The 9,887-nt window shown below is 44.8% G+C and overlaps 2 protein-coding genes across 2 annotated transcripts; both read left to right on the forward strand.

Moving 5' to 3' along the window:
- Positions 1-3,348: 3,348 nt before the first annotated feature.
- Positions 3,349-4,743, forward strand: LOC147461133 (uncharacterized). The gene has a single exon (XM_086500088.1). The coding sequence runs from the start codon at positions 3,718-3,720 to the stop codon at positions 4,177-4,179; it is 462 nt and encodes a 153-aa protein (XP_086356214.1). The 5' UTR covers positions 3,349-3,717; the 3' UTR covers positions 4,180-4,743.
- Positions 4,744-6,274: 1,531 nt separating this feature from the next.
- LOC147461134 (uncharacterized) lies at positions 6,275-8,040 on the forward strand. Its single transcript, XM_086500090.1, has one exon. The coding sequence runs from the start codon at positions 6,342-6,344 to the stop codon at positions 6,801-6,803; it is 462 nt and encodes a 153-aa protein (XP_086356216.1). The 5' UTR covers positions 6,275-6,341; the 3' UTR covers positions 6,804-8,040.
- The last annotated feature ends 1,847 nt before the right edge of the window (positions 8,041-9,887 follow it).

A 9,887-nucleotide genomic window follows, 5' to 3' on the forward strand; every position in this document is an offset into this window, starting at 1 on the left:
TTTGGAGAAAGAAGCTTAAAACGCAGCCCAAGATGGAGGACAAGCATCTATTGGAAATGTCATCCACCACTTATAGGCCTTTCCTTTAACAGATAGACTTGTTTCCACAACCGTCTTTATATCCGGGGTGTGTCTCAATCTATGAATATCACTCCATTTGTGTAAGAACGTATTGACCGCATCCTTGTTGCAATCACGCTCTTCCCTATGAAACTCAGGAATGGTGATATTCTTAAGTAATGCATTGCTACCTTCTACATCACTTGTCTCTTGGAGTCCTTGATTCGTACGAGGTTGGTTCCCTTGAACCGTGCCACTTGTGGCTCCTTGAGTCGTCTGTGAATTCATAAATTTCACAAGTAACTCCATAAGATGGGTAATATTTGCATTGAGTGCAGAGAGGTTTCTTTCAAGTACGCTTTGGTGATGTTCCAAAGTCTTGAAAGAAGCCATATCTACAAGTCCATGATCTCCTAGATCATCATCATCATGCATATTAGTGTTAGCAGCACCCACGGTGCCCTGATTTTGATCTACGTGCTCAAAATCAAACGTGTGTGTAGGTGGGATATCCTCACTGGCCATGGTAAACACACACTAATGCAAAGAGAGGAAAAAAAATACAATTTATACCTTGATAAATTGAAGTCTTTGTGTTTTGTATGCTCCACGATTTGCATTGCATGTGAACCTCGCCTTGCGGGAATTTGAGCGCTTCACTTGTCGTTTGTTGTAAGAACACCTTTGATGATTCTTCACAAAAACCCATCGTTTTTTGTGAAGGCTGCTTTGATTTTTCAAGAATGTAATGATGTCAAATTAATCATTCAACAAACCCAATTCATCGTTTTGTTGTCTCTAAACTTGCAGGATGTGATATCATTTTGGGCATTAAAGGGTTTTGCAGGTTCAAGCCCATTAGCAATTGGGAGAAGCTCACGTTTCTCATCAAAGATAATGTGTCACAACTAATTATGAATTGAGGCAAGAGCAGTATTCCCTCGCTCCCTCTCATCTCTCACACGTCCAAGAAAACAGAGAGCTACGTCGAGGAGCCCAAGCAACGGCCATGTATATCAACCCCACATCAAGGAACTTGAGTATTCTTGACAGGCATAGTGAAGGATTTGCAAGGTCAATTACGTGTTTTCCAAGGATCATTATTCCCCTACACACCATCCACATCAACCTATGAACATTGTCTTCAACCAATTGCATGACGTGGAACACCTCAATAAAATTTTCTCTCAGCTCGATAAAGAGAAGCCAAAACCACTCGAGTTCTTGTTTAGGAGGCTTTGCCTTCCGAAGGTATGGTCTTTTGGGTTACCAGTTCTCTTTGCTCGTAAGAAAACAAACTCATTTCAATTTTGTGTATTTCAGGGAACTCATGACAAGAATGTTCAAATTCCAAAAGCCTAGACCTCACATGTTCGTTCCTTTGAAGCATCTACAGGAGGCACAATAAGTTTTCAAAGTGGTCCTGACAAGTTTTCGCCACAAGGGTGGATTTACAAGGAGAAAAAAGAAGAACCATCAGAGATCATTGCTCTAGCCAAAGTCATCATCCTGAAGCGTATTTGAATGCTTCAATTCCAATTTAGCAGTAAGAAGGAATCAAAGCAATATTTCCTCAAATTCAAAGATCGAGGGACACATGAAGCTACTTGGTTGGACAAGGAATTTTTCATTGACTATCCAAATTTGCTAGCCTCATACATGGAGGCAATGCAGCTCAGTATCCGTACCTCACCTTAAGTAGAAGGGGACGTCACGTGCACATGGCTCTATGTGCCGTGTGGACATGCTTCATCGGCTTCCAAAGCTAGTTTTTCCTTTATTCCTAGATAGGAGTGTCTAGAATCCTAGGAGGATTTGTACCCACAATGTTGTGAGCCTATTTGTAGGAGTTGCGTCTCCAGGCAAGTCCATTAAATTAAATTTTCCAATTTTGAAACGGTTTTGCATAAATGGTTTGTACATGCATTTTAGTATATGTTGTTACAATACCATGGGCATATAGCATAACATGCAATATATACTTTTAGGTTAGATGAATCCAACGAGCCATTCTCCTATTTTTGCAGCAAAATAGCCAGCGTTTTTCATCAGCAAATTGAACCTAACATTTTGCTCCCTCGTGGCATATTTACCTAGAGCTAGTCCATACCCTTGCAAATCAATAAGCATTTTTTTGTTCAGCACATCCCTCCCGGGAGATTTGCAGGATCAGCAAGTGTTAGCCTCACAGATGGGTTGGGTCCTTCAACAATCCATTGAGCCTCCCTTAAATTATTCACTTGTCTTCATCGAGTTCTCCAATGCTATCCATCATCGGTAACATCGAGATCTACGTTTTTAGCCCTTCGTTCTTCTAATATCAGGAGTTCAATTCAGTCCCAAATCCTCCCTTGGTGGCCATTTGCAATCCCGCATCAAGAAGGATGCAAAGGTGCATGAAATCAGACCCGGAGTTGCCTCGTCTTGATAAGTTACTGTGGCGACAGCCATCATTCGAGTCAGTACAATTTGCACTTGAGATAACATTTTATACATTCCATTTATACAATCAAAAGAAAATACTATAGAGGCAATGGTGTGTGGAACCCATGAGAGGGTTGGTTGGGATCCAATTATCCCCACAGGTGCCTCGTCTTGACGAGTTACTGTGGCAACAATCATCATTCGATTCAATACAATCTACACTTAAGATAGTATAGATTTCATTTACACAATCAAAAGAAAATATTATTTCAGCAACGATATGTGGGGCCCTTGAGAGGGTTGGTTGGGACCCGATCGAGTGTCATTCTCCTCTTCTCTCTCTTTCTCTCTCCCTCTACATATCTCTACCACTCTCTCTCATTCCCTATCTCTAGGGAAAAGTAAAAGGAACTATCACTCAAGCTAAAAGGAATCACTAACGCAAGGAAAGGAAGTAAGGTATATATATAAGTGTAAAACCTAGATCTTCACCATTTCAATTCCATTGCACCTGACATTTTTATGTCGCAAAAACATTTCAAAGTGACACCTACCAACTTGTTATGTGGATGGCACCAAACACAAGTATCTTGTGAATGGCGATATATCGGGGCATGTTTGAAGACCATTTTTATAGTATATATACTAGCAGTAGAGGAGGAAATGTGAATGCAATTGGGAGGTGGTTTGTATTTCTAGGGAAGCTATTTTGCATGGAATCTACATTTCATGAATGACCAAGCACACACGGCGGGTTGGCAAGTAACGTGAAGCATTTCTTTTTTGGAAATGCAACAAATAAATAAAATTGGAAAGGTTTACCAATTACACTTATGCATGGTGGTGTGCCCAAGCCGTGTCAACCCGAGAAAGTATCAGTGGTAGGTGCATGGCAGCAGGTAGGTTGATGGTTACAGGCTTGGTCATGTACTAGATGCAGATTGGAGGAGGTACCGCAGGACGTGTATGCCAGATCCGGCATTTTGCAGGCCAAGCATGGTTGTGAATCTTTGCTCGAGAAATCGTGCCATTGTGTGTATGAAGGTGTCGGTCGTGCTCGGAAAGTTCAAGATACGACGGCTGACCATGAATTGTCGCCATTACAAGGAAGGACCAATGTAACGAGCTGCAAACGTGATGGGGGTCGGCGACGAAGAAGTCGACGGGCAGGCCGGACATCAACGGCGCGTGAATGCTCGCCACATCGAGGAATAATTTTTTTTTTAAAGGGGCATGCAAACGAGGGTTGTGGGCTATGTAGCTTGCATGGGAAAGTCGACGTCTGGAGGAGGAGGGGAGCGCTACAGTTGCATGGCGAGTAGGGTCGAGGGCCCCAGTTTCTCAGGGAGGGAGATGCAACCAGGGGCAGAAAATGAAGGACATTGCAGAGACCGGCTGCATAGGGAGCCCACCAATTGGCTGCAGAGAAAGGGGCGAGCAGGGCCGAGAGTCGCGGGCAGCTGGAGGGGCTGGAGATACCGTGAGCAAGTCGGGGCCGTCAAGGCTTATTATGCAAGACTAGGGCCAGTTGCAAGAGGGGGACCAGTTTGCAAGGGTGCAGTTGGGTCAGTTTTTGCAGGGGGGAGAGGACCTGGCTATTGGCCAAAGAGGAGGAGGGCGCTAGACACAAGGCCGAGAGCAGCACAAGGTAGTAGGGGCAAGAAAGAAAGGATGGACAGGAAGATGGGCGAGTAGGGCCGAGGGCCTCCAACTTTCTAGAAGGAGAATCGACCAGATGTGTTGAAGGGGGGACTCGGACTTGAGGTTGGGGCTGCCAAGGCTTGAGAAGGTGATCTTGCAGGGGAGCCCCCATGGTAGTGAGTGGGTGGCGAGAGAGCGTGAAGAAAGGCTGAAGGCAGCGCTGGGAAAGCTCAGCAGGTTCGAGGGATACAGAGGGAATTTACAATCAAGGGTTCTCAAGAGCATGAGGGTTGTGCCTCTGGGGCTGCAAAGGGAATTGCGGTGCTGCAGGTAGACAGTCGGCCATTGTATGCGAAGGACATCTTTGCAGAGGAGAAGCAAGATGATAATCAAAGGAGGCTCTGCATCAAGGAGTGTTGAGGAAAATCGATGTTGACAAGAGACGGAGATGGCCGAAGCATCAAATGCAAGTGACTGAGCAGTAGGCCGAGCAATAGAAAGATTAAGGAGGCAGTTTTACTTATTAAATTCCATCATTGTACATCCTATCCTTGAATGGTTTCTTGCCACGTTAATTGCTCGATCTACCCCCATTTTTATGAGAATTAATTTTCTCTTTGCTCTCGTGTCTAGTTGCATGCTGGCATATATATGTGTGTGTATTGTGATGCAAGCCATTTGAATGTGAATGTGTAAGAAAAACTCATGTCTGTCTCACTGATGTTGGAGTATCAGGGAATATTTACAGATTTAAGGTTGCTTAGCTGTGGGTGTAATACATGCTAGAGTTTTGGGAAGGGTGGCCTATGTGTCAGTAAAGTCTGAGGTGCATCTATGTGGATGAAGGTACTCCCAAAGGGATGTGGATTGGAGCCATGATTGTGTGCTTGGTGCCGGGATTGGCCTAGTCACACCTGGTGGGGTATGTATTCGAACAATAGTCGTTGCTAGATTGTGAGTTTAGGTGTGTGTTTACTAGGGGATAGGGGTGCTGTGAGATCACTGGGCTATAGAGATGCATTCATATTATGTGCTGGTGGTTTTCTCATTTCCCCCTTTCCATCTTGTGGTGCTCCCACTGAGGATCCATTGATTGCTTCCTAACAAAGTATTCGTGAGTCGAGATGAAGCAAGAATTTGGTCCGGTGTTCAAAGGAGATGAAGATGCAGACGACTGGATAGCCGATTTTGAGCTATTTATGCTGACAGTATTGCAAATTCCAGGTGATAAAGCAAAGCTCCAGATTCTACCTTTGGTGATGCGAGGTAAAGTAAAAGCTTGGTTCGATGGTTTAGAAGATGTGCACAAGCAGAATTGGATCGGATTTCGAGAGCAATTTCTACAAAGGTATCAAAAGGTGGTGTTGGCTTCGGAAGCAAATGCAAATATCAAAGGCTTGCCACAGGACGTAAGTACAAATTTTGATGCCTTTGTTGATAAATTTGAAGCTTATTGGGGGGATTTTGCGGTTGCTACTCAATCAACCCATGTGGGATACTTTAAGCTGGAAAGGTTTCTATCTTGCTTGCATCCCTATGTTCGTGAAAGAGTTTCTATCTTGCTTGCATCCCTATGTTCATGAAAGAGTGGATTATGAAGATCCAAGGACCTTCGATGAAGCTGTCAGAGTTGCCAGAGCAAAGAGTCAAAAGATGAAGAAAAAGATGGAGGCAAGATTGTTGCAATCTGTACTCGCGGCGGCAGCCAGTGGACCTAGGCCCAAAAAAATTAAAGAGTATCAATTTTTTTATTGATATGATGTGATCAAAGCACGTGAAGCTGATGCCAGGCTTGAAAAGGTAGAAGAAGTACCAACCGGTTCTCAAAAGATACAGCGAGGCATATTCAGAGTGCCACCTAGTTTGCTTCCTCAAGAGGACGAGGTGATAGAAGATCTTAAAGAAGAGGTGTCGAGCAACGAGGCTGACGAGTGTTACGCATCATCCGCATATTGGGACATTGCACCAGACAGAAGAGCCCTCTACAGAGAAGAGAGAGAGAGAGAGAACGAGAGAGAGAGAGATGTTCACAGAGAGAGAGAAAGAGATTAACGTCCGCCGCCATAATTGATTACTATGAATGAAAGCTTGATGGTTACAAAGGTTATAAGAGCCCATTCTTATAGGCTTGTAGTGTCCCCTCACTCCTCATGAGCCACACCCCTTGGCATCCCCACTAAGGTTCAAGACCATCCAATATGGCCAAGGCGTAACACATGGCACACACTGGCTTATGCCGTAACAACGAGTTGCCTGCCAATCATTTGAAGGTAAAAGAGGAGCATAGTGCAAGTGTGGAGATGCCTTGTGTGAACAGGCCGGTCGAGCAGCCGTATCTCGTGTCTCGTGATGGTGAGTCCCTATTGGAGGAAGAGGTATGGTTTGATTGTGCATCCGACTTAATTGAAGAGCAGGTTTTTGAGGATGACTTGCAGGAGCTAGGAATAGAAGCAGTGGTAGGTCAAGTTGATTTGTCTATGCAGGGGGTGGGGAAAATTTGCCTTGGTGGGCATGTCGAGGTGCACTTTGAAGTTTTGGAGTTTGTGTGTGGCCGTGGAGAGATAGCTCCGGCAGATGACTCTATGGAGATTGATACAGGTGCAACCTATAAGAGTGATGCTCCATGCAATGAGGAAGGTGCCACCAACCTTGCAAGTGATGAGGTATTTAAAGAATAGGTTGAAGCTCCAGCATGTCATACTCTTGAGTATGAAAAGGTGGCCTTGGAGCGGTTTAAAGAGGGTTTGGATACAGGTTTGCAAAGGGAACATGTTTGCTTGGCTTTGCAGCAAGTGGAGGCAAATGGCAGGGTTTGGCTACTTTATGCTATGCTATTGATAGAAATGTTGTTCCAGGTTGCTTTGCAAGGTGTACTATGCAGGTTTCACTGCTCATATGATAAAGGTGATGATATGGAGAGTTCTCTAGCAGATGGAATGGTAGCAACTTATGGTACCAATGCTTCAAGTGTTCAAAAGTATGCTTATGGTTGGCAAGAAGGATTATGGATACAGGGTGACAAAGATCCATGCTATAAAGAGCTGGAAGGGTGGCCTGTCTATTGGACTATAAGTGCAAAGGGCGGCTTGAATATACATGCATTACAAGTGGATGGCCACGGTCAATGTTTTGTTTTTAATCCAGGTGGAGCCTACACTATGATTGGGGAAGCTGTGAGCTTTCCATTTGACCCTGGAGGGTGATGCATTAGTAGACAATTTTCTCTCTATCTCTATCCTATCTATATAGCCACTATATCATCATTTTTCTTATGTAGTCTATGTAGCTATGTTATATCATTCTCTCTATACAATACTATCTTACCTAAATAATACTGTGGTTGAGCAGGAATGCTCAACGAGGGGGTGGGCAATGATGGTGCACCCAAGCCGTGCCGACCCGAGAAAGTGTCAGTGGTGGCAGGTGCACGGCAGCAGGTAGGTTGATGGTTGTAGGCTTGGTCATGTGCTAGATGCAGATTGGAGCAAGTATCGCAGGACGTGTATGCCAGATCCAGCATTTTGCAGGCCAAGCATGGTTGTGAATCTTTGCTGGAGAAATTGTGCCATTGTGTGTATGAAGGTGTCGATCGTGCTCGGCAAGTTCAAGATATGACGGCCGGCCATGAATTGGCGCCATTACAAGGACCAATGTAACGAGTTGCAAACGTGATGGGGGTTGGAGAAGAAGTCGACGGGCAGGCCGGACATCAACGGTGCGTGAATGCTCGCCGGACATCAACGGTGCGTGAATGCTCGCCACATCGAGGTTGTTTTTTAAAAACAAGAATAATTTTATTTTTTTTAGGGGCATGCAAACGAGGGCTGTGGGCTCTGTAGCTTGCATGGGAAAGTTGCCATCTGGAGGAGGAGTGGAGCGCTACAGTTGCATGGCGAGTAGGGTCGAGGGCCCCAGCTTTCTCAAGGAGGGAGATGCAACCAGGGGCAAAAAAAAAGGACATTGCAGAGGCCGGCTGCATAAGGGAGCCCGCCAGTTGGCTGCAGAGAAAGGGGCGAGCAGGGCAGCTGGAGGGGCTGGAGATATCGTGAGCAAGTCAGGGCCGTCAGAACTTATTATGCAAGAGTAGGGCCAGTTGCAAGAGGGGGACTAGTTTGCAAGGGTGCAGTAGGGTCAGATTTTGCAGGGGGGAGAGGACCTCGCTATTGGCCAAAGAGGAGGAGGGCGCTGGACACAAGGCCGAGAGCAGCACAAGGTAGTAGGAGCGTAGTGGGGGCAAGAAAGAAAGGATGGACAGGCAGACTCGGGTGAGTAGGGCCGAGGGCCTCCAACTTTCTAGAAGGAGAATCGAACAGATGTGTTGAAGGGGGGACTCGGACCTGAGGTTGGGACTGCCAAGGCTTGAGAAGGTGAGCTTGCAAGGGAGCCCCCATGGTCGAGAGTGGGTGGCAAGAGAGCGTGGAGAAAGGCTGAAGGCAGCGTTAGGAAATCTTAGCAGGTTTGAGGGATACTGAGGGAATTTACAATCAAGGGTTCGCAAGAGCATGAGGGTTGTGCCTGTGGGGCTGCAGAGGGAATTACTGTGCTGCAGGTAGACAGTCGACCATTGTATGCGAAGGACATCATTGCAGAGTAGAAGCAAAATGATAATCAAAGGAGGCTCTGCATCAAGGAGTGTTGAGGAAAATCGATGTTGACAAGCGACGGAGATGGCCGAAGCATCAAATGCAAGTGACTGAGCAGTAGGCCGAGCAATAGAAAGATAAAGGAGGTAGTTTTACCTAATAAATTCCATCATTGTACATCCTATCCTTGAATGGTTTCTTGCCACGTTAATTGCTCGATCTACCCCCATTTTATGAGAAGTTTCTCTTTGCTCTCGTGTCTAGTTGCGTGTCGGCGTATCTATGTGTGTGTATTGTGATGTAAGCCATTTGAATGTGATCGTGTAAGAAAAACTCATGTGTGTCAGCGATGTTGGAGTATCCGAGAGTATTAACAGGTTTAAGGTTGCTTAGTTGTGGGTGTAATACATGCTAGAGTTTTGGGAAGGGTGGCCTATGTGTCATCATAGCTAATCCACACTGGCAGTGGTAGTCTATTATAGTGTATCATTCCCTAGTCATCGAATTAGAGATCTTGCTGGTGAACATGCCAACATATAAAAGACGTTGTCGTGTTGTGACACGTACATAGTGGGAACGCATGCTACAAGATCTATCTTGTAATTTTTTAGATACATAATTATCTTTCCTATAATGTACATATGCATATTTAAGTATGATAATAAGCCTTCTATCTCAATTTGTAGAGTCATGTGTAACTTGTCAAATTGAGATACATCTTTATACATACCCTTCCACCAGTATTTTTCTTTCAACTTGGAAACGGTTGCCCACACACCCCTGTGTCCAGCCCATAGACTCTCATGAAACTCTTGCATGAGCTTTACTTGAGTCTCTTTTTTACATATAACCCGTTGTGGTGTAGCACCCCTTTTTTTAGGATGCTTCCACAAGTAACCATCCCTTAAAAAGTACCCATATGCTTTCCTGCGTATCTTCTTGAATTCTTGTTCGGACCAATCATCCTGTTTTGTTAAACTACTTAAGTATCTTCCAATAGAAAGCCAATCACCTTCATAAATATCTTTCAAGAACAATTCAAGTCAAATAGTCATGCAGACATTGTTACCTTTGACATGAGAGATAGAATAGAACTTTGTACCTACATCATCTCCCTCATCAATCATTTGTGAGTCATCTTCATACCTTGCCCTTGATAGCATATCTGCCACTGTATTG

Source organism: Adiantum capillus-veneris, chromosome 3, assembly GCF_014529385.1.
Source record: "Adiantum capillus-veneris isolate H3 chromosome 3, ASM1452938v2, whole genome shotgun sequence".
In the NCBI taxonomy this organism is placed as follows: Eukaryota; Viridiplantae; Streptophyta; class Polypodiopsida; order Polypodiales; family Pteridaceae; genus Adiantum; species Adiantum capillus-veneris.

Excerpts from the sequence above, each read along its gene's own strand:
- LOC147461133 (XM_086500088.1), top strand. The coding sequence starts at position 3,718 with ATGCAAACGAGGGTTGTGGGCTATGTAGCTTGCATGGGAAAGTCGACG.
- LOC147461134 (XM_086500090.1), top strand. The coding sequence starts at position 6,342 with ATGGCACACACTGGCTTATGCCGTAACAACGAGTTGCCTGCCAATCAT.